The 27,009-nt window shown below is 57.5% G+C and overlaps 5 protein-coding genes and 1 pseudogene across 9 annotated transcripts; 3 read left to right on the plus strand and 3 right to left on the minus strand.

The window, feature by feature from the left end:
- The window catches only part of LOC128783030 (zinc finger protein 850-like), a 281,788-nt pseudogene that overhangs the window by 246,230 nt on the left and 8,549 nt on the right, over positions 1 to 27,009 (minus strand).
- Positions 1,287 to 4,858, minus strand: LOC128783108 (zinc finger protein 239-like). The gene is made up of 5 exons (XM_053933698.1): positions 4,837 to 4,858; positions 4,473 to 4,548; positions 3,077 to 3,571; positions 2,279 to 2,377; positions 1,287 to 1,837 (listed from the first exon to the last, which is right to left on the minus strand). Coding segments are annotated over exons 1-5 (693 nt in total). The 3' UTR covers positions 1,287 to 1,836.
- On the plus strand, positions 4,779 to 25,378 carry LOC128783067 (zinc finger protein 239-like). 2 transcript variants are annotated; one of them, XM_053933676.1, is made up of 2 exons: positions 4,779 to 4,865; positions 24,247 to 25,378. In XM_053933676.1, the coding sequence occupies exon 2, from the start codon at positions 24,332 to 24,334 to the stop codon at positions 25,154 to 25,156; it is 825 nt and encodes a 274-aa protein (XP_053789651.1). In that variant the 5' UTR covers positions 4,779 to 4,865; positions 24,247 to 24,331; the 3' UTR covers positions 25,157 to 25,378. The 2 variants fall into 2 exon arrangements, with proteins under 2 accessions (XP_053789651.1, XP_053789650.1); XM_053933675.1 differs by lacking the exon at positions 4,779 to 4,865 and adding an exon at positions 23,525 to 23,588.
- LOC128783057 (zinc finger protein 239-like) lies at positions 5,557 to 6,548 on the plus strand. Its single transcript, XM_053933658.1, has one exon. The coding sequence runs from the start codon at positions 5,599 to 5,601 to the stop codon at positions 6,505 to 6,507; it is 909 nt and encodes a 302-aa protein (XP_053789633.1). The 5' UTR covers positions 5,557 to 5,598; the 3' UTR covers positions 6,508 to 6,548.
- Positions 12,523 to 17,056, plus strand: LOC128783043 (serine/threonine-protein kinase pim-1-like). Of its 4 annotated transcripts, none has more exons than XR_008428970.1 (6): positions 12,523 to 13,292; positions 13,371 to 13,421; positions 13,651 to 14,020; positions 14,251 to 14,427; positions 14,715 to 16,410; positions 16,945 to 17,056. XR_008428970.1 is itself a non-coding variant. In XM_053933634.1 (5 exons), the coding sequence occupies exons 1-5, from the start codon at positions 12,753 to 12,755 to the stop codon at positions 14,852 to 14,854; spliced, it is 1,278 nt and encodes a 425-aa protein (XP_053789609.1). In that variant the 5' UTR covers positions 12,523 to 12,752; the 3' UTR covers positions 14,855 to 16,517. The 4 variants fall into 4 exon arrangements, 2 of the variants coding, with proteins under 2 accessions (XP_053789609.1, XP_053789610.1); XR_008428969.1 differs by lacking the exon at positions 16,945 to 17,056 and having other exon boundaries at positions 14,715 to 15,950; positions 16,235 to 16,516; XM_053933634.1 differs by lacking the exon at positions 16,945 to 17,056 and having other exon boundaries at positions 14,715 to 16,517.
- LOC128783059 (uncharacterized) lies at positions 17,094 to 20,490 on the minus strand. Its single transcript, XM_053933663.1, has 7 exons — positions 19,918 to 20,490; positions 19,587 to 19,658; positions 19,427 to 19,498; positions 19,240 to 19,338; positions 18,690 to 18,797; positions 18,048 to 18,223; positions 17,094 to 17,343 (listed from the first exon to the last, which is right to left on the minus strand). Exons 1-7 carry the CDS (start codon positions 20,051 to 20,053, stop codon positions 17,125 to 17,127), a joined length of 882 nt encoding a protein of 293 aa, XP_053789638.1. The 5' UTR covers positions 20,054 to 20,490; the 3' UTR covers positions 17,094 to 17,124.

Raw genomic sequence — 27,009 nt, forward strand, 5'->3', positions numbered from 1 at the left:
TGCACCAGGCCAGACACGTGACTGTCATCCACAGCCAGCCTCTGTCTGCAGAGAGAGCAGGGAGCTGCAGCTCTGAGGAACTCAGGGCTTAGGGAGCAAACAGACCAAATCCCTAATTTATATCAGTTACTTCACTCGAGTATTTTCTGCTGATAGATTTTTATTTTCTTGCCCAGAGCTGGGAAAAAAGAACGCTGACAGTTTGCTTTAGCTATGAAGTGAAGAGAGTCTTCTCAACAGGTTCCAGCTCTGCTGCTTGTTGGAATTAAAAGCAGAGCAAAACTCTTCTGTAGGTCACATCAAACCAACATAGGTTTCATGAGTCTGTGAAAGACATAAGAGTGTAAAAATTACTCCATTTTATAGTACTTACTGTTTTCTAATTCAGCCATGGGGAAATTATGCCATCATTCACTATATCAAATAAATGGAAAAAGCACTGGAAAAGAACCCAAATAGTAATAATACAGTAATTTAAACTTCTCAAAGCCCTTTGCTAATGGAGCCCTGAGGCCCAGTCACGTGCAGTGCAGTCTCAGCGGTCCCTTTGAGCCCAGAACTGACAAGGGTCAGGGCCGGGATGAGCCTTCACCCAAAACAGGCTCCAAGACTGAGTGGGAATCAATCCAGAACAGGGCTCACACAAAGAGCAAAGCCTCAAGGCCAAAGCCAAACCTTCATCAGGTTGGATTTGTTTGTACACTGAACTGGAGCAGATTTGCTTGTCTGGTAACATCAGTGTCACCATGAAACTTTACATGAGCTACTAAATTAAGCACTGTCCTGTCCTGAGCTGTGTGGCCCAAATACTGTTGAGAACTTGCTCTGCCTCTGCCCTGTGCCCCCGGGGCTGCTCTTGGCCTGGCAGCCTCAGTGGGAGCCAGCACTGGCTGCAGCCCCAGCGGGCCCCCCAGGACAAGGCCCAGCAATGAAGAGGCCAATGAAAGCACTGGGCAGCAGCAGAGCCCTCAGCAGAGTTCTTTGGACAACCACGGACTGGCCACAGCTCCAGTGCAGCATGACTACGAGTCAGGCTACCAATGCTATGAGCAGAGTTACAAGAAAGCTGTGGAGAAAAATCAACAACTGACCGTCTGCTCTGGTACAGCTTCCGAATGCCAAGATAGCAGCCGATCAGCACGAGGGGCACGGTGAACAGTGTCACCACCGTGCCTATCATGCAGGACCTGCGCACATCCTGGGGGCAGACAATTCTTGGGAGGCGCACTTAGATCCAGGGCAAATATTCCTGTTTCAGTGATAACGTCTGTGGGAGCAGTGGGGAGCGTCAGCCCGTGCTGTGCTGCACTGCCGAGCTGGCAGCACGGTGGATACGGCCAGGACGTTCTCTGTTTCCCCCAGAGCTGGGGCCTGCAGGCCCCTTGCCGCCCCTTGGCACAGGCTGTGCCACCCAACAAAGCCCAGCAGGCCGGGAGGAGAGCCCGGGGCCAGCGCAGCTGCTTGGGCAGTCGCTGCTTCGAGGGACACGGGCCAAACCCATCCCTGAGCAGCCCCTGCCAGCCCTGGCCCTCCCTGCCCTGGGACAGCTCCCCCAGCCCCAGGGGACAGAGTCAGGCCCTGTCAGGACACACGGGAGCCTTGCTCTCCCTCTCTGCTCTTTCCCCACCATGGGCACCCCGTGCAGCCACTCCCAGGTTTTGGGACATGTCTCCCACGGAGGGACCCCAGCAGGATTGCTCAGCCTGGCTGAGCCTGGCACAGCAATCACCTTCTGTGGCACTGTCTGGCATCTCCTCCCTTTGTGTATCGGGGGCTGGCACGGAGCCACGGCTTCCTTCAGGAAGTGCTGCCTTCAGCAAAGCCCTTTGGTCCATCTCTGGAGAAAGGAAAAGGGACAGCTGGATCAGGTGGAACCATTCCCCATTGGAGAGATGGCATCTTCAGCAAGTTCTACTTTTCAAAGACATGGATAAGGATCAGGAAAAGGCCACAGCTCTTGGGGCTGCCACAGGGCCCTCCCTTCTCCAAAAAGCTGCCGCTCCTGATGTGCCAGGGAGCGGGAAACTGCAGGGGATTGCAGGCCCATGGTGCAGTTTGGGCTCCCTGCCAGCTGGTGCCAAATGCCTTCCTGCAGAGGCTGGGGAGAAGCTGAAGCCAGGCCAGGCTGGGAAACAGCCCTGCAGGGCAGGAAAGCAGCAGCGGGGCAGCCAGGCTGCCATGGATCCCTTCCCGCTGTGCTGGGCACGACGTGTCCAGATGTGCAGGGAACGCCCCCGGCTGCTGAGTCCCAGGGGAAGGCTGAGGGAAATGCACCCACCACGGCGTCTCTCCAGATCCCTCAGCATCTGGTCCAGGTGTCTGGCTGCCTCCAGGGATTTCTTGTCTCCAGTGTCTGCATTCTTCCATGGAGGAGGACCTTAACAGAAAGTTGTTCCATGTCCCCTCAGCAGGGCTCAGGCCCAGAGGCACAGCAATTGCCTCCTGTGACTGTGCCTGGCATCGCCTCCCTTCCTGCAGCAGAGGCTGCCAATGGGCTACTGCTTGCTCTGGGAAACTCAGCCTTCAGCACAGCCTCTCCTTCCATCTCTGGGGGAAGGAGAAGGGACAGCTGGATCAGGTGGGGCTGTTTCCCAACGGGAAGGTGGCATCTTCAGGAGGCAATGCTTGTCCATGTCATGGATGAGATTCAGGCTAAAGACCAGGTTATTGGGGCTGCTCCAGGGCCCTCCCTCCTCCAAACAGCTGCCCCTCCAGATGTGCTCAGAGACCGGGAAATTGCAGAGGATCTCAGGGTGTGCATGGCCCGTGGTGCAGATCCTCCCAAGTATCTCCCTGAATCCCAGATTCCCCTGAAACAATAGCAAAGAGTGAGGCTTAAGATGCCTTTGATGAATTTGTTGACTTTTACCCCAGTTTTGTCTGTTTTAAAGGGAAGAAGATGAATCAAAAGAAAATCAGGGCCAAACCAATAGGACAAGCAGCCAGGTGTCTTCCCAACACAGATCACAGGGAATGTGGGTCACCAGGGCTCTGGTGGGTGCTCCAATGGGGGATGAAGGTGGAGCAGTGCACGAAGCCCTTCCCACACTCGGGGCACTCGCAGGGCTTCCCTTACCGGTGCCTCTGTTGGTGTTGGGTCAAGTCAGAGCTCCTGGAGAAGCTCTTCCCACACTGGGGACACTCGTAGGGCCTCTCCCCAGTGTGGATGCTCTGGTGGCAGATCAGGCTGGAGCTCTGGCTGAAGCTCATCCCACATTCCCCACACTCACAGGGCCTCTCCCTGGTGTGGATGCGCCGGTGGGTGATGAGGTTGGAGTTGTGCTTGAAGCCCTTCCTGCAGTTTGGGCAGTGGAAGGGCCTCTCCTCCGTGTGAATCCGCTGGTGCTTGAGGAGAGTGGAGCTGGTCTGAAACCTCTTTGCACACTCGGGACACTCGTAGGGCCTCTCCCCAGTGTGGAGGTGTTGGTGGATGACGAGGTGGGAGCTGTAGCTGAAACCCTTCCCACACTCCCCAGACTTGTAGGGCCTTTCCCTGGTGTGGATCCTCAGGGGCTGGATCAGGTGGGAGCTCTGCCTGAAGCTCTTCCCATAATCCAGCAGCGGGGCTGTCCTGCAGCCGGGGGCCGTGCTGGGCTGGGAGATGGAGCAGGAGAGAGGGGGAAAGGGGCACTGACTTCCTCCTCACCTGCCTGGCTGTCCTGGGGCATCTTCCTCTTCCTCACAGCCTCCCTGGGTTTGGGAATGGGAAATCCTGGTTTGGGGAAAACAAGGGATGAGCACATGGGGTTTGAAGGTCCCTCTGCCCAAGTCCATCTCTAGAAATCCCCGGCCACCTGGGCTCCATAAAAACCTCCCAAACACCAAGATTCAGCCCTGAAAAAGCCTCCCAGGAGTTCCCTGCCCCTGGTCCCTCCTCTTTGCTGTTCAGTGTTTCCCCTGTCCCAGCTGCTGGGGGTAACACTTCGACTGGGGCTCCCTGTCTACTCAATCTCCACCCTCCCGAGGAGTCCCAGGAATATGAAAAGCTCCCCCCTTTTCCATCTCCCCATTTAGGGATGGAGGGGTTTGGGGCTCCCGGGGCCCCAGTTGCCTCCAGCTAGATCAACCCAGTCAGTGCCAGTATGATGCCATTTGCTCCCACCGTGCTCCCAGTTGCTGCCACTCACCCCGAGTATGGGGGATGATGTGCAGGGTGTGTTCCCAGTCACTCTCAGACACTCCCAGTATAAGTCCAGTCACTCCCAGTATGACCTCAGTAGGATCCCAGTAGAGCCCAGTCCCTCCCAGTGCTGCCACTCCTGGCATCCCCCAGCCCTCTGTGCGTTCCCCCCTCCCGGCTGTCCCGAGAGGAGCCCCAAGGGCTGGCAGTGCCCAGGCAGGGTCCCCAGCAAGGCCCAGTTGGGATGTGCAGCCCCCAGTTTTCCCAGTTTGCCTCTCCTTTTGCCCGGGCCGGGTTCCCCCCTGGAACAGCGGGTGGGAGCAGCCGAGAGCCCCGCGCTGCCCATCCCGACCTGGCCCGGCTCCATCCCCGCTCCTGCCGCGGGCTGCGAGGGCTGCGGGAACGGGACACCGAGGGTGTCGCTGCTCCTGGGGGAGAAGGAGGAGGGAGGGAAGGGCAGGGATGGAGGAGGAGAATGTGGAGGCTTATAGAGGATGGAAAGGGGGGATGGAAATAGGAGAAGGAGGTGGGCTTAGAGAAAAAGAGGAGGGGGGATCGAAGAGGAGGGGTGGAAGGGGATGGATGGAAGATGAGAAGGAGGTGGGGTTAGGGAGGAGGAGGAGGGGGGATGGAAGAGGAAGAGGAGGGACAAAGGCGGGTCAAGGACAGCAGAAGGATTCACGCGGTCGAGCCCTCCCTGAATTTGCAGCCCCCACCTGTGGGATCATCGCTCCCCATCCCGCAGGTGAGCGGGGAGGGGGAGCTCGGCCCAGATATCCTGGGGGGTCCCTGGGTTGGGTTTTTTGGGGGATGTTTGGAGAATGAAGAACTGCAAAGCTGAGCGGAAAAGGCCCCTTGGGGGGACATTGGGGGGTGCCGGTGGCGGCTGCCGGCAGAGGCAGCCTGGAGGAGCAGAGCCCTGTGTCCCCCAGGAGCCCAAAGTGGGGAGCCCAGAGAGGGGGGAGCGCCGCCATGGGCGGGACCCTCAAGAGCCTGGAGAGGGGCAGGGGGGACTCCTTGGAGCCGCTGCAGCCCAAAGCAGAGAAGAAGGGGAGAAGGGAGCCCAAAAAGCCCCGGCAGCCCTAAATGGGGAGAGCCAAGAGGGGGGAGCTTTTGGGATTGCTGGGACTCCCAGCAGCCTAGGGAGGGCGGGCACCGAGGAGAAGGGGGACCCCCAATCCAAGCGTGACCCCCAGCAGCTGGGACAGGCGGGAACCCCGAACAGCAATGGGGAGGGGCAGGGACGGGGAGCTCCTGGGAGGCTTTTTCAGGGCTGAATCTTGGTGTTTGGGAGGTTTTTATGGAGCCCAGGTGGCCAGGGACTTCTAGAGATGGATTCGGGCAGAGGGACCTTCAAACTCAACGTGCTCATTCCTTGTTTTCCCCAAACCAGGATTTCCCATTCCTAGCACATGGCAGGCTGCAAAGAAGAGGAAGACCCTCTCCTTGTCCTTCCTCCCCCAGAGCAGGAGCTGAGGATGGAGAGCAGGGAGGACAAATCCCCATGGCAGAACCTCGTGGAAGAGGCCGTTTTGAGCGGCTCCACAGTGCAGGAACCCAACGGGGAGGAAAAGCCCCGGAGATGCCACACGAGGAGGGGCTGCAAACGCAGATCGCAGGGATCTGAGGAGGAAAGACCCACCCTGGGCTGGGGAGGCAGCCGGAGATGGAGCCAGAGCTCGGAGCTGGTGGTCCATGAGCAGCTCCAGGATGGGGAGAAGCCCCACAAGTGCTCAGAGTGTGGGAAGAGCTTCAGGTACAGCTCCCAGCTGAGCAGGCACCCGAGGACCCACACTGGGGAGAGGCCCTACGAGTGTGGGGAGTGTGGGAAGAGCTTCAGCCAGAGCTCCAACCTGCTTGTGCACCGGATGATCCACACTGGGGAACGGCCCTACGAGTGTTCTGAGTGTGGGAAGGGGTTTAAGACCAGCTCCGATCTCCTCCTGCACTACCGGAGTCACACAGAGGAGCGACCTTTCCGCTGCCCTGACTGCGGGAAGGGATTCAAGTACAACCCAAACCTAATGAGGCACCAGAGGACCCACACTGGGGAGAGGCCCTACGAGTGTGGGGAGTGTGGGAAGAGCTTCTGCCTGAGATCCAACCTGGTCAGCCACCTGAAGATCCACACTGGGGAGAGGCCCTATGAGTGTTCCAAGTGTGGGAAGAGGTTTAAGACCAGCTCCGATCTCATCAAGCACTATCGGGTTCACACGGAGGAGAGGCCCTTCTGCTGCCCCGACTGTGGGAAGGGATTCAGGAGGAACTCCCACCTCATCAGCCACCGGCGCATCCACACTGGGGAGAGGCCCTATGAGTGTCCCCAGTGTGGGAAGAGCTTCTCAGACTGCTCTACCTTGACCCAACACCAACGGAGGCACCGGTAAGGGAAGCCCTGTGAGTGCCCCGAGTGCGGGAAGAGCTTTGTGTGCTGCTCCAGCTCCATCCCCCACTGCAGGACCCACGCTGGGCACAGCCCTGGTGACCCACATTCCCTGTGATCCTTGCTGGGGACAATATTCTGGAGGATAGATGTGGGTTCTGGAGGTATTTTGGGCAGTGTACTCCATCTCTTTGCCCTCCAAAAGCCAAGAGAGTCACCTCAAAACAACTCAATCCCACTGAAAACAACTCAATTTTAATTCATATGGGCTCAATGCCACCTCAAAATGGCTTGTTCCCAACTCAGAAAAACTCAATCCCACGCCAAACTCACTTGATTCCACAGCCGCCAGGTTGAGATGGGGTTGGAAGGAGATTGGGAGAAGTGGGATCCCAATTTGGAGCGGTGGGATGGGGATTGTGTGGAGCTGGGTGGCTGGGATGTATTTGATAGTGAATAAAACTTTCAGACTTACTGATTTCTGTCCCCTTCATTTTCAGTCCGTTGCAGTTCTGTTTGCAGAGTGCCACCTTCTCAGCTGATTGTGTTTGTGTCATCCTTTCTCTCCTGCCTCTCTTTGCCTGCTCTCTTTCTCTCTCTGTGTCTCCCTTGAGCCAGGGCAGCTGCCACCAAAGACCCTGCCCTGATTTAATTCCCAGTGCAGGAGCTGCAATGACCATGGGTGAAGTTAGGAAGGCTGGCAATGAAATGTCACTGTAGGATCTTGCTGCACTTGGCTTTTGGCCCCTTCTTAAGAGCTTTGCCTTCAAGGGCAGGAAGATATTTCCCGACTGGGAACTGGAATTCCAGACCCTTGGAGTGTGTGCCGTGCAGGACCACGGAGACTGGGATCATGGGGACTGGGATCCTATGGACTGGGATCCTACAGACTGGGGGTGCACAGACTGGGACCATGTGGATCAGGACCATCCAGACTGGGATCATACAAACTGGGATCATTTGGACCGGGATGACTGCACTGAACGATGTGAACGGAGGGGGTCCCACGCTGCCCAGGGCTCCCTCCCAGTCACTCCCAGTCCCTCCCAGTCCCAGTGCTGCTCTGGGGTGCAGCCAAAGCTCCCCAGAGTGAACTCGGAGGTCCCAGAGCAATCCAGGTACAGATCCCAGCACCGGTCTTGGAGCAATCCTGGTCCCGATGCCGACCTCGGTCTCAGTCTCGGTCCCAGAGCACCCCCAGTACGGGTCTCAGTGCACCCACTCGATGCCATGTTCTCTAGCCCAGGTGTTGGCAATGCCGCTCTTGAAATGAGTCCCCTTGTCTGACTCAGTCCTCTCAGGGGTGCCATGCCTCCCCAGGACTTGCTTTTCCAGGCCCAGGATGGTGTTGGGGCAGTGCTGTGAGGCACAGGGGAGGTCTCCAAGCATCCCGTGGTGGCTTCTACCATGGTGAGCACGTAGCGCTTGCCTTGGCGTGTCTGGGGCAGTGTGACGTGGTCAATCTGCCAGGCCTCCCCATACTTGTACTTGGACCCCTGCCCACCATAGCACAGGGGCTTCACCCGCTTGGCCTCCTTGATCACAGCACACGTCTCACAGTCATGGATAACCTGAGAAATCCTGTCCATGCTTAGATCCACCCCTCGGTCTTGTGCTCACTTATAGGTGGCATCTCTGCCCTGATGACCTGAGGCATCATGAGCCCATCGAGCTCAGAACAACTGCCCCTTGTGATGCCAATCCAAGTCTATCTTTGACACCTCTGTCTTTGCAGCCTGATCTACCTGCTCGTTTAAGTGCTCCTCATTAGCCCGACTCTTGAGGACATTGGCATCTACATGGCAGACTTCCACAGGTACCTTCTCCATCCGAGAGGCAATGTCCTTCTGTTGTAGATGTCAGCGAACCCAATGGGAAGAATGATGATGTCTAACTCCATTTCAGAAGGCTGAATGATTTCTTTATTATAATTATGTTATAATACATTAATATGCTATATAAAAGAGGATACTAAATACTACATGCTACTTTCTCTAACTATCATATCTCACTCCTCACAACTGGTGCCCCTGTTCGCCAGAGTCCAGACACAGGTGGATCCAATTGGCCATCAGGCCCAAACAATCCACCATGGTCCAACCAAGTGCTCACTCTGGGTAAACAATTCTCCAAACACATTCCACAAGAGAAAAACAAGGAGCAGAAATAGAAATTGTTTTCTCTTTCATTTCTCTCTGTGCACCTCAATAAAAAATCCTGAGAGAGAGAAATGTGCTTGCCACATCTTTCCACTCATCAGCATTCCAGACTGGTTTTCCTCTAAGCTGCCAGTTGGCCTTTTTCCACCTTTCCAGGCAGCCCCACAGAGCATTGGCTGCCATCCATGAATTGGTATAAAGGCAGAGCTTTGGTCACTTCTCTCTTTCAGCAATGTCCAGGGCCAGCTGAACGGCCTTGAGTTCAGCAAGTTGACTTGATCCACCTTCTCCTCAGTAGCTTGTGCAGCCTGTCGTGTGGGGCTCCATACGGCTGCTTTCCACTTCTGGTTCATCCCTACGATGCGACAGGAACCATCCGTGAAAAGAGCGTAGCGTGTTTCCTCTGCTGGCAGATGTTTGTATGGTGGACTTTCTTCAGCCTGTGTTACTTCTTCTTGCTCCTCTTTGTCACTGAGACCAAAGTTTTCACCTACTGGCCAGTTTTTATTTCCAAAATCCTGATTCTGGTTTCCAGTACGGGTGCACTGTGTGATGAGGGCTGTCCGTTTGTTCCGTGTGGTGTCGGTGGCATGGCAGGATGTGGGAACCTCTCCTTGAAACATCCACCCCAGCACCGGCAGTCGGGGTGCCAGGAGGAGTTGTGCTTCTGTGCCAATCACCCCCAAGGCAGCTTGAACTCCTTCACAGGCGGCCAAGATTCCCTTCTCTGTGCGAGTGTACTTGGCTTCAGACCCTCTGTAGCTTTGGATCCAGAATCCCAGTGGTTGGCCTCGAGTCTCCCCAGGCACCTTCTGCCAAAGGCTCCAGGACAAGCCATTGTTCCTGGCTGCAGAGTAGAGCACATTCCTCACCTCTGGTCCCGTCCTGACTGGGCCAAGGGTGACTGCATGAGCGATCTCCTGCTTGGTCTGGGCAAAGGCTTGTTGCTGTTCAGGGCCCCAGTGGAAATCGTTCTTTTTGTGGGTGACCAGGTTGAGAGGGCTCAAAATTGGGTTTTACTCAGGAATGTGCATTCTCCAAAAACCGGCTTCTAGCAGAATCTGGACGATCCTCTCTCCTTTCTCAAATACTTGCATTGCTGTGTTCCCCCACACAATGATGCCATCGATGTACTGCAGGTGTTCTGGAGCTTCACCCTTTGCCAGTGCAGCTTGGATCAGTCCATGGCAGCTGGTGGGGCTGTGCTTCCACCCCTGGGGCAGTCGGTTCCAGGTGTACTGCACGCCCCTCCAGGTGAAAGCAAACTGAGGCCTGCATTCTGCTGCCAGAGGAATGGAGCAAAACACGTTAGCAATGTCAGCAGTGGCGTACCACTTTGCTGCCTTGGACTCCAGCTCGTACTGGAGCTCCAGCATGTAGGGCACAGCAGCGCTCAGCAGTGGAGTCACTTCATTCAAGGCATGATAGTCCACAATCTCCATTCTCTGTCAGACTTGTGTACAGGTCAAGAGGGGCTGCTGAAGGGTGAGTGGGTTTTGCTGATCACCCCTTGGCTCTCCAGCTCACGGATCATTCTGTGGATGGGGATCACGGCATCCCGATTCGTTCAATACTGCCGGCGGTGCACTGTCGAGGTGGCAATTGGCACTCGTTGCTCTTCCACCCTCAGGAGTCCTACTGCAGATGGGTGCTCTGATAGTCCAGGCAAGGTGTTCAACGGCTTCATGTCCTCTGCCTCTCCAGCAGCTATGCCAAAAGCCCACCTGAGTCCCTTTGGGTCTTTGTAGTAGCCATTTCAGAGGAAGTCTATGCCCAGAATACACGGGGCCTCTGGGCCGGTCACAATGGGATGTTTCTGCCACTCCTTCCCAGTCAGGCTCACCTCGGCTCCCAACAGGGTCAATTGCTGTGATCGATCCCCCCGTCACCCCGGCAATGGAAACAGGTTCTGCCCCCACATGTCCCCATGGTATCAGGGCACACTGCGCACCAGTATCAGCTAAGGTTTCATATTTCTGTGGCTCTGATGTGCCAGGCCATCGGATCCACACTGTCCAAAAGATCCGATTTTCCCGTGCCTCTCCCTGGCTCGAGGCAGGGCCCCTCTAGCCCTGGTTCCCATTTCTTCCCTGGGCATACATACTAGAGGCTCCTTCAAGGGGATCTGACAGATCATACCCGGCAGCTCGGTCACGGGAGGCTGAGGCCACCTTCACCTTAGTGGAATTCTCTCGGTTAGTGTTTCCCTGCTTGCATAGACACAGCCATGCTGCCAGGACAGAAGTGAGTTGATGAACTTTGGACCTGATTAGCATAAAAGATTTGATAATCAGAATGCCTTGGCAAGAAGAAACAGAGCTTTGAAGACTGCAAGAAGACTGAATCAAGAAGATTGAATCTACTTCTATGAGCAAGAGATGTTGCAAAATTGATAAGTTTGTTTATGTGTTGATTCACCCAATCATTGTAGTAAAAAATTACTAGTCTTCCAAGAATTGTGTATAAGCATGTGTAGCCCATGTGAAAAACACGTTCACTCTCCTGTGAAAAAGTAAAAAGTTTAATAAAGGACAATGGGAGACAAGGACCACAGAGCAAAGGTTATTTATGGCCAGGTGCATCATGGCACTCAGCCAAGAGCACCCTGTTACCTTCGGGGATCCCCCTTAAATACCTTTTCCCTCATATCAGCCTGTTGCCTATTCACAGCCCCTTATGCATATCCATAACCTAGTTTACATTTTCCAGGAACTATTTTACATGGCCCCTCCTTGGGTCCCCCTTTTCAGAGCATGCGTGTTTCCTGGCTGGGGTTTGGCTCCTTCTCTTTATCACTTCCAGTTCGGGCCTTGGTCCACACTGCCTTCAGACGGTGAGTGCTGATCGTTGGCAGATCTGTAGCAGGTGTCCTCATCCTGTGTTCATTGGATGTTATCCCATCCAAGCAGGCATTTTAACACAAGCAGACTTCTGTCAGCTATTGCACTACTATGTCTAAGCTTAATTAACAACAAAATTAGAAACTTTATCTTTGGAACAAAGTTACTTGAACATCACACATATAAAATTCATTTTAATATTTGCAAAAGCCAATATTATAATATGTAGCTATAACACTCCTCTCCTGCAAGGAAAGGCTGAGACAGCTCGGCTTCTTCAGCCTGGGCAAGAGACTGAGACTTGATCCAACTGTGGCCTTCCAGGACCTGAGGGCAACCTACAAGAAAGCTGGACAGGGGCTTTGTAGGAGGGCAGGCAAGGACAGGACAAGGGAGAATGGATCCAAATGGAAAGAGAGTCGGTTTAGGTGAGGGATTCAGAAAAAAGAGTCTCCTGGAACAGGTTGCCCAGAGAAGGTGTGGCTGTCCCATCCCTGACAGTGTTCAAGGCCAGGCTGCATGGAGCTCTAGACAAGCCGGGCTAGTGTTAGGGGTGCCCAGCCACAGCAGGGGGGTTGCAGCCGTGTGATTTTTCAGATCCCTTCCAAGCCAAACCATGCCACGACTCCATGATTCTGGGATACTTCCCCTCCTCATCCTCTGGCAGAAAAACAAACTTGGCCCCAAGTTCCACATTGCAGACCATGTCTTTTGGCAGCCTGCAACTGTCTCAACAGAAGATGAAAAGAGATTAATTTAATACACAATTTCCCTTTTCTGTTTGAAAATTAAATGCTGCACTCCTGTCCAGAAACTTCTGTCAGAAACTGTCAGAAGAGGCAATTCTTCCCCATTAAATGCTACACCTCAGCCAAAAAAAGAAAGAAGCCACAAGCCGAGACTCTTCTTTATTGCTACATTGTTTGATTTGGTTACTTCTCTAATAGGAATTCCTTTGGGGTTTCATTTGTTTGTTTCTCTCTTTCGTTCCGCGGGGCGCGCGGCGACTCCTCCGTTGGGTTCGCGGAGGCAACGGAGGAACGTTCGCGAGCTGCGGCGGTTCCGCAGCAGCAGCAGCAGCAGCAGCAGCAGCAGCAGCAGCAGCAGCAGCAGCAGCAGCAGCAGCAGCAGCGCTTCTCTCGATCGGTTTTCCGCTCGACTTTCCACTCGCTCCCCATCCCCTTCTCCCTCTCACACTCACTCCACTCCCGTCCCGTCCCGTCCGTGTCCCGCCTCTCCCAGCCCGGCTGATGCCGCGTCCCGCAAGGCGCCCCTCGGCGGGGCCGCCCCGTGCCCGGCCCTGCCCGTCCCGCCGCGGAGCCGCCTCCGCCGGGCTCTCTCCGTACTGGCTGTGGCGCCGCTGGAAGTGCCGCTCGCTCTGGTGCTGGCGGAGCAGCGCGGTCTTTTGGCTCCGCCTGGCGCGGGCTCTGGCCCGGCCCCGGCCGAGGCCCCGGCCCCGAACGAAGCCCCTGCCGCGGTTCCGCCCGCAGCCGCCCCGCTGCCGCCCCGCGCCCGCCCCGTCGCCGACAGCGTCGCCGGCGGCTTCCCCGCTCCGAGCTCCGCCGCTCGTCAGCTCGGCCGCCGGCCCCGAGCCGCCGCAGCCCGGGGCGGCTCGGCAAGCAGCAGCGCGCCGGGCGCTCGGCTTGCCGGGGCAGAAGAGCGGGAGCGCGGTGCCGCCCGCACGGGCGGAGAAGCCTCCCCTGGAGCAGCTCTACCGGGAGGGCCCGCTGCTGGGGAGCGGCGGCTGCGGCAGCGTTTACTCCGGGACCCGGCTCGCCGACGGCGCCCCGGTAAGAGACGGGGCCCGAGCGGAGGGGGCGGCGGGCGGCGGGCAGCGAGCTCAGCCCGGCGCTCGCCTTGGCTTGCAGATGGCCATCAAGCGAGTGTGCCGCGACCGCATCCCGGAGTGGGCGCGGCTGGTGAGTGAGCGGGGCCAGCGGGAGAAGGCGGCGGGGCGTGCCGGGCGGGGCTAAGGCGAGGCCCGGCAGGGTGGCAGCCGGAAGGCTGCGAGGGGAGCGAGCGGGGAGTGAGCGGGGCCCGCGCAGCGTCCCGGGCCGTGCAATGGCGAGCGGCGGCGGGGCCGGGCAGGGGGTGGCCGAGGCGCGGCGCAGCATCGGCCCCGCTGAGGGCATCGCGGTCCCCCCGCAGCACAACGGCGCCCTGGTGCCCCTGGAGCTGGCGCTGCTGTGGATGGTGTCGTGCCCTGGCTTCCGCGGCGTCGTGCGGCTCCTGGACTGGTTCGAGCTGCCCGACGGCTTCGCGCTGGTCATGGAGCGTCCGCAGCGCTGTCAGGACCTCTGGGACTTCCTGCACGAGCGGGGGTTCCTGACGGAGCCCGTGGCGCGGGGGCTGTTCCGCCAGGTGCTGGAGGCCGTGCGGCACTGCACCAGCCGCGGCGTCCTGCACCGCGACATCAAGGCCGAGAACGTCCTCGTCGACCTGGCCACGGGCGAGGCGAAGCTCATCGACTTCGGCTGCGGCACGATCCTCCAGGACACGTTCTACACCCGGATGTCAGGTGAGCCCAAAGCCGGGGCCCAGCCGGGCAGCGGAGGTTCCCCCCTTGGCTGGCAGAGGGGGAAGAGGGAGACAGGGAGGGGAGGGTGCAGAATCCTCCTTCAGCCGGCTGCAGCCAAGTTGCTTTTCGGCGGGGCAGGGGCTGGCTGTTGTGGAACGGGGGCGGGCTGGGAGGGAGGGAGGAAGGGAGGGAGCAGCATCGGCCTGATGAGCTGTGCCTGTGACCCATAGGAACGCCGGAGTACAGCCCACCGGAGTGGATCCTCTTTGGCTGCTACCATGGCCAGCCAGCCACCATCTGGTCCCTGGGCATCCTGCTCTATCACCTGGTCTGCGGGCAGCTTCCTTTCCACACAAACGAGGACATCGTCCGGGGCCAGCTCTTCTTCCCGCCCCGGGTGTCTCAAGGTGGGGCTGCGTCTTCAGGGCTCGGGAGGAGGAACAGGGCTGGGAGGGGGCAGCTGGCACATCAGCATCCTGCTCTTGCAGCTAGTGAGGCGGTTGAGCTCCTGGGCTTAGCTGGAGGAGGTGGCACGTGTGCCTCTGTGCTGCTCTCCTCCAAAAGGGAGGATCGATGGGAAGCATTTGGCTGCAGCTCTGAGCACTCCTAGTGTGGCCTGGGCACCGTGGAATGTAGGAGAGCATGGACAGGAGCCTTGTCCCGCTGAGCGGCGGTTTCTGTTTCCTTTCTGCAGAGTGCCAGCACCTCATCAGGTGGTGTTTATCCATGGACCCCACAGACAGGCCATCACTGGAATACCTTTTTGAGCATTCTTGGCTGCAGGAGCCCTGCCTGGCCCAGGAGACAGCAGAGATCCATCCCTGTGCTCAGTAGGATCCAGGAGCCCAGCAAGTACCAGCTGCACGTGTCTGGTGGCACTCCAAGAAAACCCCGGAGCGTTTCCCTGCGGCCGCAGCACGGAGGAGAGAGCGCAGCCGAGGAGATGCTTCCGCTGGTCCCCGGCGAGTTGTGGAGGGAGCGGCTCAGTGCTCCCCGTGCCACTGGAGAAGTGGTGGCAGTGCGGTGAAGGTGCCACGGACTGGAACAGGGGAAACATTCCCCTGCAGCTCAATGGCATCGGGATGTCCCCGCAAGCCGAGGCACAGCTGGCGTGTTCTTCTGGAGCACCACGTGGAGCTGGGAACACCATCCTGGAGCTGGCCGCTGGCGGGGCAAAGCCGAGCGGCTTTGGCTGCGGCCCCTTCCTGGAGGACACGCTCTGCGCCCCGATGAAATCAAGATGAGTCCCCAGCCGGCGCAGGGGCGGGGGGATGCTCGTGCTTCCAGGCATGGCAGGGCTCGGCCTGGCCACGCGCCGCAGGTTCCCCGCTCGGCGGCGCTGGGGAATATTAATTTTTTCCCATGGCTGCCGAGCTGCTTTTTGGTGGGACAGGGGACAGATGTTGTGGAAGGGGAGCCGGCTCCTGGCCTTGCTGACAGCTTCTGCCAGCCAGTCTGGCACGGGCTGGGGCGGGGGCAGCCAGCCTGACAAAGCATCCATCCATGTGGATGGGGGCAGCAGAGGGGGACGGGTTCCGAAGCCGTGCCCCAGCTGGTCTGCTTTGCAGGCCCTCGAGGAAGGGGTGCGTTTACGGGTGGGAAAGGTGGGGTTTTTCCCCACCCATGGACAGGTTTCATTCTCGCATGGAGTGGTCAGACCCTCCTCAGGCCCATGAAACGGTGACAGGCTGTGTAGGTTTTTCTTGTTTCCAGGTCTTGTTTTGAATTGACTTTCATGCAATTGTTCTTTGTTTTTCCCAGGAAGATTACACCTGGTGCCCGGACCGCATGGGGAAGCGCCTGCACCGTCCGTGGAGCGCATCCAGTGCCAGCGCTACCCCAGGGGCCACGGCCTGCAGGGACATCCCCTTCAAGAAGGACGAGGACCGCGTGTGGGATCAGCTCCTCTCCTGGCAGCAGGTCTGCAGAGGTGGGTACCCGGCTCCACAGCTGGGCTGGCAGAAGGGCTTCGGGCAGAGGGCAGCGGGCACACGGGCATCCCACCCTTGCAGCTGCTGAGGAGGCTGCTGTGCTGTGCTGAAGCGGAGGAGGTGGAACGTGGCCTGCCACGCTGCCCTTCTCTCGAAACAGAGAATGGCTCGGGAGGTTTGGGCTCTGAGCACAGCCAGCAGCCTGGCCCGGGCACAGGCCATGGCAGGACAGGGCACAGGAGCCTTCTGTGACTGACCGTGGCTCTCTGGTTTCTCTCCGCAGGCTGCCAGCACCTCATGCCATGGAAACGGCTCCACTCGGCCTGCCAGGCTGGGAGGGCTGGAGGGCGGCGGGTGTTCATTTGCTGTCAGAAATAAATCGTTCTATTTTTTTGTCATCGTCATGATCAGAGCATTTCTTTCATCCTTTTCCAAGCTTTTGGCCTCCCTTCCTCCAGGGTAATCTTTTTGTGTCCTTCCTCAGCCACTTGATGGCATTTGGCAGGGGGGGTTAAGCAATGTGAAAAGTTCAACAACAGCTCCTGTTGCTGACTGCAGCAGCCCCTTCAAGAGCCCTGAGCTTCCAGCGAGGTCCACGTGTGCCTTGCAAAAGGGAGTGGTTTGCAGCGATGGGATTGTCGCCCTGCTGCAAAAGCTGGGAGGAAATCACAAGTGGCAAAATGCCAATTTGGCTCAACCCCTGCCCAGGTTCTGCATCTTTCCCCTGTGCTCGGTGACAGGCAGGCAGGGCTGGACTCCAGCAAGGTTCAAGTTCTTGGTGCTCCCTGGCATCGAGGGGATCAAGTAAACTCTTGTAAGCAGTGGCTGCAATAGGGCTACTGAAGGGAAAAAGGAGATGTCGTGAGGTGGGGAATCCTTCTTGTCTCCTTTGTCTCCCCAGGAGCCCCTTGGAAAGGGAAATGCCCACACGGGTTTATCTGACTCCTTCCCAGCCAGCCTTTCCCTCAGTCCCGGCTCTCATTTGCTCCGCAGGCTTCAGCAGCTCGCTCAGCTCAGAGGAGCTCTCAGAGGAGAAAACGCTGCCTGGCGTGGGGCTGGCTGATCCCTGTCTCATCTTGATTCCATTTCCCCGCTCCCTCCCCCATCCAAGAGCCCGAAGGATCCCCCACAACCTGTCACGATCCACTCTTGCGGGGTGTTTGTGATGGTTTGTTAACCGATCCCAAAAGTGCAAAACTGCAAATGGCAAGGGACCATCACTTGAATCACAACAAATGCATCTTTATTTAGGTACCAACAGCAAATGCGATAGAAGGGACAGAAAAGGGAAATAGAGAGAAAAGAGAGGAAGGGGAATAGAGCTACCACCGTCGAGACCAGATCCTCGATGGTCCAGCCATCATTCACTATATCAAATAACTGGAAAAAGCACTGGAAAAGAATTTGTTTTTTTAAAATTAAGTTTAAAAAAAAAGGAAGGAATTCCATAAAGAAAACCAAAGAGTATAAATACAGTAATTTAAACTTCTCAAAGCCCTTTGCTAATGGAGCCCTGAAGCCCAGTCACATGCAGTGCGGCCTCGGCGGTGCCTTTGAGCCCAGAACTGCCAAGGGTCAGGGCCGGGATGAGCCTTCACCCAAAACAGGCTCCAAGACTGAGTGGGAATCAATCCAGAACAGGGCTCACACAAAGAGCAAAGCCTCAAGGCCAAAGCCAAACCTTCATCAGGTTGGATTTGTTTGAACACTGAACTGCAGCAGATTTGCTTGTCCGGTAACATCACTGTCACCATGAAACTTTACATGAGCTACTAAATAAGCACTGTCCTGTCCTGAGCTGTGTGGCCCAAAGACTGTTGAGAACTTGCTCTGCCTCTGCCCTGTGCCCCCGGGGCTGCTCTTGGCCTGGCAGCCTCAGTGGGAGCCAGCACTGGCTGCAGCCCCAGCGGGCCCCCCAGGACAAGGCCCAGCAATGAAGAGGCCAATGAAAGCACTGGGCAGCAGCAGAGCCCTCAGCAGAGTTCTTTGGACAACCACGGACTGGCCACAGCTCCAGTGCAGCATGACTACGAGTCAGGCTACCAATGCTATGAGCAGAGTTACAAGAAAGCTGTGGAGAAAAATCAACAACTGACCGTCTGCTCTGGTACAGCTTCCGAATGCCAAGATAGCAGCCGATCAGCACGAGGGGCACGGTGAACAGTGTCACCACCGTGCCTATCATGCAGGACCTGCGCACATCCTGGGGGCAGACAATTCTTGGGAGGCGCACTGGATCCGGGGGCAAATATTCCTGTTTCAGTGATAACGTCTGTGGGAGCAGTGGGGAGCGTCAGCCCGTGCTGTGCTGCACTGCCGAGCTGGCAGCACGGTGGATACGGCCAGGACGTTCTCTGTTTCCCCCAGAGCTGGGGCCTGCAGGCCCCTTGCTGCCCCTTGGCACAGGCTGTGCCACCCAACAAAGCCCAGCAGGCCGGGAGGAGAGCCCGGGGCCAGCGCAGCTGCTTGGGCAGTCGCTGCTTCGAGGGACACGGGCCAAACCCATCCCTGAGCAGCCCCTGCCAGCCAGCCCTGGCCCTCCCTGCCCTGGGACAGCTCCCCCAGCCCCAGGGGACAGAGTCAGGCCCTGTCAGGACACACGGGAGCCTTGCTCTCCCTCTCTGCTCTTTCCCCACCATGGGCACCCCGTGCAGCCACTCCCAGGTTTTGGGACATGTCTCCCACGGAGGGACCCCAGCAGGATTGCTCAGCCTGGCTGAGCCTGGCACAGCAATCACCTTCTGTGGCACTGTCTGGCATCTCCTCCCTTTGTGTATCGGGGGCTGGCACGGAGCCACGGCTTCCTTCAGGAAGTGCTGCCTTCAGCAAAGCCCTTTGGTCCATCTCTGGAGAAAGGAAAAGGGACAGCTGGATCAGGTGGAACCATTCCCCATTGGAGAGATGGCATCTTCAGCAAGTTCTACTTTTCAAAGACATGGATAAGGATCAGGAAAAGGCCACGGCTCTTGGGGCTGCCACAGGGCCCTCCCTTCTCCAAACAGGTGCCATTCCTGACCTACCCGGAGACCGGGAAATTGCAGGGGATTGCAGGCCCGTGGTGCAGTTTGGGCTCCCTGCCAGCTGGTACCAAATGCTTTCCTGCAGAGGCTGGGGAGAAGCTGCAGCCAGGCCAGGCTGGGAAACAGCCCTGCAGGGCAGGAAAGCAGCAGCGGGGCAGCCAGGCTGCCGTGGATCCCTTCCCTCTGTGCCGGGCACGGCCTGTCCAGATGTGCAGGGAAAGCCCCCGGCTGCTGAGTCCCAGGGGAAGGCTGAGGGAAATGCACCCACCACGGCGTCTCTCCAGATCACTCAGCATCTGGTCCATGTGTTTCGATGCCTCCAGGGACTTCATGTGTTTAGTAGATCTGTTCCTCCCTCTCGGCGGACCTTAAGAGAATGCATGTCCATTTCCCCCGGAATGGATCCCACAAAAGCAGGGCTCAGCCTGTGGGGTCAGCAGGGACACACAACTCACCCCTGCGATGGGAGCCGGGCTTGTGCGCAGCAACCAGGAAAGGAGCCTGAAAAGTCCTCCCTGCAGACACACCTGTAACTCAACAGGCACAGGAGCTTCTGTCACCTGCTTCCTGCCAGGTTGTCAGTGATTATTCACTGAGGGCAAGTTGAGAAGTTACCTGCAGAATCTCCCAAGGGTTCCAAACCATCTTCCATCCCAGCTGCTGGAGAAGCCTTGCTAGCATGCTCATCTAGAAGGGATCAGAGATCAGAACCATTTCCTGGTCTGCTGGGATCCCCCTGTGCCTTTGGGAACTGGGCACTGCAAGGGGGTCGGGTAAGGCTGTGGGGGCCAAATTTCCATGGCCATGGCCAAAGCTGCCCAGGGGCCTGGGGAGCTCTGGGCTGGCTCCTGGCCACTCTCCACACTCTTTGCAGGCCCTGTGCAACATCCCTGGAGGGCAGGTACTGCCACACAGCAGAGATGGCAGCTCAAGCCTCAGCAATTACCTCCTGTGACTGTGCCTGGCATCGCCTCACTTCCTGCAGCAGGGGCTGCCAATGGGCCACTGCTTCCTCCAGGAAATGCTGCCTTCAGCACAGCCTTTCGCTTCATCTCTGGAGACAGGAAGAGGCACAGCTGCATTAGATGGAGCCGTTCCCCTTCTGGGAGATGGCATCTTCAAGAGGCAATACTGGACAAACTCATGGTTCAGGAAATCATCAAAACTTTTGGGATTGGCCAGGCCACTCCCTTCTACAAACAGGTGCCATTCCTGATCTACCCGGAGACCGGGAAATTGCAGGCATCTCGGGCCCATGGTGCAGGTTGGGCTCCCTGCCAGCTGATGCCAAATGCCTTCCTGCAGAGGCTGGGGAGAAGCTGCAGCCAGGCCAGGCTGGGAAACAGCCCTGCAGGGCAGGAAAGCAGCAGCGGGGCAGCCAGGCTGCCATGGATCCCTTCCCTCTGTGCCGGGCACGGCGTGTCCAGATGTGCAGGGAAAGCCCCCGGCTGCTGAGTCCCAGGGGAAGGCTGAGGGAAATGCACCCACCACGGCGTCTCTCCAGATCCCTCAGCATCTGGTCCAGGTGTCTGGCTGCCTCCAGGGATTTCATGTCTCCAGTGTCTGAGTTCTTCCATGGAGAAGGACCTTAACATAAAGATGTTCCATGTCCCCCTCAGGCCAGAGTGGCAGTGAGTGCCCCTGGGTGATTGGTGCCCTCCAAAGCACTCCCTCAGCTCTGCCTTCCACTCAGGAGCAGGGCCAGGGGGACCACGTGCCTGCGGTGGCCCCACACTGGCATGGAAGGAGCCCCTTGCAGGGCCGTCCTCGGGGGAGAAAGGATTCCCTGGAGCTGCCAGCAGCTCTAAACCCAGCCCCAGGCAGGGCCAGGGCTTGGCAGCAGCAGCAGGAGCAGCTCAGGCACCCCGGGGCCGGCAAAGGAGCTGCAAAAGGCACAGCCCCGGGGCACAGCCCTGGGCCCGGCCCCTTCCTTCTCTGCTCTTCTCTGTGGCTGCACAAAGCCTGGAGAAGGACACAGTGGAATTGCACGCAGAAGGAAGATGGACAGCTAAATGCTCCTTCCTGCCACTGACAGCGATCCTGTGGGATCACTGTTGGGCACAGGAGTAGAAATTTGGAGGACAGGATTTCCAAAATCCATCAAACTTCAAAGCATCTTAAAGGAAATCACACATGAATATCACTCTGGAGAATGATTACTCTGTTAGGAAAGGGTTGCTGATAACCTACCTTCACCAAGCTTCAAGACCCTTAAACCGTGTTTTGCCAGTCTTTCCAAATGATGCAAGTCATGGTCCCAGTCTAGAAAGGAGCACGGGTGGGAAATGTTCCATGGTGTGCTGGGATCGCCTTCTATGGGGAAGTGAGCACTGCAAGGGGCTCAGGTAATGCTGTGTGCCCACACTGCAAAGCCACAGGGAGGGCAGCTCAAGGCTCAGCAGGGCTCAGGCCCAGAGGCACAGCAATTACCTCCTGTGACTGTGCCTGGCATCGCCTCCCTTCCTGCAGCAGAGGCTGCCAATGGGCCACTGCTTGCTCTGGGAAACTCAGCCTTCAGCACAGCCTCTCCTTCCATCTCTGGGGGAAGGAGAAGGGACAGCTGGGTCAGGTGGGGCTGTTTCCCAACGGGAAAGTGGCATCTTCAGGAGGCAGTGCTTGTCCATGTCATGGATGAGATTCAGGCTAAAGACCAGGTTATTGGGGCTGCTCCAGGGCCCTCCCTCCTCCAAACAGCTGCCCCTCCAGATGTGCTCAGAGACCGGGAAATTGCAGAGGATCTCAGGGTGTGCATGGCCCGTGGTGCAGATCCTCCCAAGTATCTCCCTGAATCCCAGATTCCCCTGAAACAATAGCAAAGAGTGAGGCTTAAGATGCCTTTGATGAATTTGTTGACTTTTACCCCAGTTTTGTCTGTTTTAAAGGGAAGAAGATGAATCAAAAGAAAATCAGGGCCAAACCAATAGGACAAGCAGCCAGGTGTCTTCCCAACACAGATCACAGGGAATGTGGGTCACCAGGGCACTGGTGGGTGCTCCAATGGGGGATGAAGGTGGAGCAGTGCACGAAGCTCTTCCCACACTCGGGGCACTCGCAGGGCTTCTCTTACTGGTGCCTCTGTTGGTGTTGGGTCAAGTCAGAGCTCCTGGAGAAGCTGTTTGCACACTGGGGACACTCGTAGGGCCTCTCCCCAGTGTGGCTGTGTTGGTGGATGACGAGGTGGGAGCTGTAGCTGAAACCCTTCCCACACTCCCCAGACTTGTAGGGCCTTTCCCTGGTGTGGATCCTCTGGGGCTGGATCAGGTGGGAGTTCTGCCTGAAGCTCTTCCCATAATCCGGCAGCAGGGCTGTCCTGCAGCTGGGGGCCGTGCTGGGCTGGGAGATGGAGCAGGAGAGAGGGGGAAAGGGGCACTGACTTCCTCCTCACCTGCCTGGCTGTCTTGGGGCATCTTCCTCTTCCTCACAGCCTCCTCCTCCATGCAGCCAAGGCTTGGGAACGGGAAATCCTGCTTTGGGAAAAACAAGGAATGAGCACATTGACTTTGAAGGTCCCTCTGCCCAAGTCCATCTCTAGAAATCCCCGGCCACCTGGGCTCCATAAAAACCTCCCAAACACCAAGATTCAGCCCTGGAAAAGCCTCCCAGGAGTTCCCTGCCCCTGGTCCCTCACCTTTGCTGTTCAGGGTTCCCCCCTGTCCCAGCTGCTGGGGGTCACGCTTGGATTGGGGTTCCCTGTCTACTCAATCTCCACCCTCCCCAGGAGTCCCAGGAATTTGAAAAGCTCCCCCTTTTCCATCTCCCCATTTAGGGATGGAGGGGTTTGGGGCTCCCGGGGCCCCAGTTGCCTCCAGCCAGATCAACCCAGTCAGTGCCAGTATGATGCCATTTGCTCCCACCGTGCTCCAGTTGCTGCCACTCACCCCGAGTATGGGGGATGATGTGCAGGGTGTGTTCCCAGTCACTCTCAGACACTCCCAGTATAAGTCCAGTCACTCCCAGTATGACCTCAGTATGATCCCAGTAGAGCCCAGTCCCTCCCAGTGCTGCCACTCCTGGCATCCCCCAGCCCTCTGTGCGTTCCCCCCTCCCGGCTGTCCCGAGAGGAGCCCCAAGGGCTGGCAGTGCCCAGGAAGGGTCCCCAGCAAGGCCCAGTTGGGATGTGCAGCCCCCAGTTTTCCCAGTTTGCCTCTCCTTTTGCCCGGGCCGGGTTCCCCCCTGGAACAGCGGGTGGGAGCAGCCGAGAGCCCCGCGCTGCCCATCCCGACCTGGCCCGGCTCCATCCCCGCTCCTGCCGCGGGCTGCGAGGGCTGCGGGAACGGGGCACCGAGGGTGTCGCTGCTCCTGGGGGAGGAGGAGGAGGGAGGGAAGGGCAGGGATGGAGGAGGAGAAGGAGGTGGGCTTATAGAGGATGGAAAGGGGGGATGGAAATAGGAGAAGGAGGTGGGCTTAGAGAAAAAGAGGAGGGGGGATCGAAGAGGAGGGGTGGAAGGGGATGGATGGAAGATGAGAAGGAGGTGGGGTTAGGGAGGAGGAGGAGGGGGGATGGAAGAGGAAGAGGAGGGACAAAGGCGGATCAAGGCCAGCAGGAGGAAGCCCGCGGTCGAGCCGTCCCTGAATTCGCAGCCCCCACGTGTGGGATCATCGCCCCCCATCCCGCAGGTGAGCGAGGAGGGGGAGCTCGGCCCAGATATCCTGGGGGGTCCCTGGGTTGGGTTTTTTTGGGGGGATGTTTGGAGAATGAAGAACTGCAATGCTGAGCAGAAAAGGCCCCTTGGGGGGACATTGGGGGTCCCGGTGGCGGCTGCCGGCAGAGGCAGCCTGGAGGAGCAGAGCCCTGTGTCCCCCAGGAGCCCAAAGTGGGGAGCCCAGAGAGGGGGGAGCGCCGCCATGGGCGGGACCCTCAAGAGCCTGGAGAGGGGCAGGGGGGGACTGCTTGGAGCCGCTGCAGCCCAAAGCAGAGAAGAAGGGGAGAAGGGAGCCCGGGAGCCCAAAAAGCCCCGGCAGCCCTAAATGGGGAGAGCCAAGAGTGGGGAGCTTTTGGGATTGCTGGGACTCCCAGCAGCCTGGGGAGGGCGGGCACCGAGGAGAAGGGGGACCCCCAATCCAAGCGTGACCCCCAGCAGCTGGGACAGGGGGGAAGCCCGAACAGCAAAGAGGAGGGGCAGGGACGGGGAGCTCCTGGGAGGCTTTTTCAGGGCTGAATCTTGGTGTTTGGGAGGTTTTTATGGAGCCCAGGTGGCTGGGGACTTCTGGAGATGGACTCGGGCAGAGGGTACTTCAAATGCAAAATGCTCATCCCTTGTTTTCCCCAAACCAGAATTTCCCATTCCCAGCCCCTGGGAGGCTGCGAGCAAGAGGAAGACCTTCTCCTTGTCCTTCCTCTCCCAGAGCAGGAGCTGAGGATGGAGAGCAGGGAGGACAAATCCCCACGGCAGAACCTCGTGGAAGAGGCCGTTTTGAGCGGCTCCATGGCACAGGAACCCAACGGGGAGGAAAAGCCCCGGAGATGCCGCACGAGGAGGGGCTGCAAACGCAGATCACGGGGATCTGAGGAGGAAAGACCCACCCTGGGCTGGGGAGGCGGCCGGAGATCAAACCAGAGCTCAGAGCTGGTGGTCCATGAGCAGCTCCAGGATGGGGAGAAGCCCCACAAGTCCTTGGAGTGTGGGAAGAGCTTCAGGTACAGCTCCCAGCTGATCCTGCACCGGAGGATCCACACTGGGGAGAGGCCCTACGAGTGTTCTGAGTGTGGGAAGGGGTTTAAGACCAGCTCCGATCTCCTCCTGCACTACCGGAGTCACACAGAGGAGAGGCCCTTCTGCTGCCCCGACTGTGGGAAGGGATTCAAGCAGAAGTCAAACCTCGTCAGTCACCAGAGGACCCACACTGGGGAGAGGCCCTACAAGTGTGAGAAGTGTGGAAAGAGATTCACCCTGAGCTCCAGCCTGATCCAGCACCAGGTGCGCCACACTGGGGAACGGCCCTACGCGTGTTCCAAGTGTGGGAAGAGGTTTCAGACCAGCTCCAATCTCCTCAAGCACTATCAGGTTCACACGGAGGAGAGGCCCTTCTGCTGCCCTGACTGTGGGAAGGGATTCAGGCAGAAGTCCCACCTCATCACCCACCAGCGTATCCACACTGGGGAGAGGCCCTATGAGTGTCCCCAGTGTGGGAAGAGCTTCTCACAGAGCTCTACCTTGACCCAACACCAACGGAGGCACCGGTAAGGGAAGCTCTGCGAGTGCCCCGAGTGCGGGAAGAGCTTCGTGTGCTGCTCCAGCTCCATCCCCCACTGCAGGACCCAGGTTGGGCACAGCCCTGGTGACCCACATTCCCTGTGATCCTTGTTGGGGACAATATTCTGGAGGATAGATGTGTGTTCTGGAGGTATTTTGGGCAGTGTACTCCATCTCTTTGCCCTCCGAAAGCCAAGAGGGTCACCTCAAAACAACTCAACCCCACTGAAAACAACTCAATTTTAATTCATATGGGCTCAATCCCTCCTCAAAATGGCTTGTTCCCAACTAAGAAAAACTCAATCCCACTCCAAACTCACTTGTTTCCACAGCCGCCAGGTTGAGATGGGGTTGGAAGGAGATTGGGAGAAGTGGGATCCCAGTTTGGAGCGGTAGGATGGGGATTGTGTGGAGCTGGGTGGCTGGGATGTATTTGATAGTTGTCGTGGTTTGACATGGAAGTGAATTTTTTCCAGGAAGTTGGGTCAAACCAATCAGTGGTCAGGTTTGGATATTGACACCTGGAGTGACCACTGAAAGTATGGACACGCCTCTGAGAACACAGGGGGTTAAAAGCAAGAACTCCCAAGAGAACTCTCTCTTTGGTTCCGGTCGTCAGAGAGTGCAGGCTCTCCCCTGCCCAGCCATGGTCTGGGTGGGGGAGGGGAAGCCACGCGGCCTTGTCCAGGTAGGCCGAGGGGCTGAGGTCTGGAACACAGCCAGCTCCTGGACGGAAGGGTGGAGAGGAGCGGAGATGCCTTTGTCCCCCCCCCCAAGAGGGAAAGAGACAGAGAGCCTGGCGGCACCTGGAAATTTGCCGGCAGAGGAGAAGGAGAAGGGGGGGGATGGTGCCCAGCGTGGGAGGCGGAACGCTGGACTGAGATATCGGCCGTCCAGGGAGTCTGAACTTTTAACCCTTTCCAGGAAATGAGGGCTTTTTTTTAAAAGTATTACTCCTCCTTGATTTGTAGTGGAAGAGAGATAGTCCGGGACCTGAGATGTTAGAAGAAGAAATATTTAGGTAGGAGGAGATGATGAAGTAGCTTTTAGCTGGACTCTTCTTGTTAGCCATGGACTGAACCAAAATCTCCTGCAATAGAGACTGCATTTTAGGGGGATGCAGTGGTGACCCAGGGAGACCTGTTTCAGCTTCGAACAGCACAAGAATGGCGAGAAACAAAGAGAGCTGAAGAGGGAATAGTGATACCCTCTGTCTTCGGGAAGAAGATGAGTCCTGTTTTTGGACCCCTCGGCCCCAGGGGAAAATGGGGGGGACTGTAGTCCCAGGATGAGAAACTGAACTGTTATATCTTTGGGTCCGTGGCAAAGCATCCTTAAAGGAGCCCTACGAGCAGTCTGTCCATGCACGGTGGTGAGAGCACTGTGCCATGGAATGGAGAGTGTCACACTGGCAGATTTTTCTTCCAGGCGGTTGCCATGTGTGACAGGGAAACACAGGGGGGCAGCTGTGTTTCCTGGGGGGCCTGTGGTGCAAGAGAGACTTCTCTCTCCCTTGATAGTTTAAACATAGATTACCTGAAGGGTGGTAATTTGATCAAGAATCCCGGGTGATGTTTCATAGCTGAGTGTGTTTAGAATTGGGAGGAGGAGGGGTGGTTTTAAAAGGTCTTCATCCTGGATTTAGTTTATGTGTTTTCTGTATTAGTAGTAGTTTAATAAAGGTTTTTTTCCTTTGTTATTAAGCTTGGGCCTGCTCTGCTCTGTCCCTGATAACATCTCACAGCATTTATTTAGGGAAGGTGCATTTTCATGGGGGTGCTGGCATTGCGCCAGTGTCAAACCATGACAGGGGGGCTGGGGGGTCCTGGGGGGTCTGAGAGCGT

This window comes from Vidua chalybeata, unplaced genomic scaffold, assembly GCF_026979565.1.
Source record: "Vidua chalybeata isolate OUT-0048 unplaced genomic scaffold, bVidCha1 merged haplotype W_reject_10, whole genome shotgun sequence".
Lineage (NCBI taxonomy): Eukaryota > Metazoa > Chordata > Aves > Passeriformes > Viduidae > Vidua > Vidua chalybeata.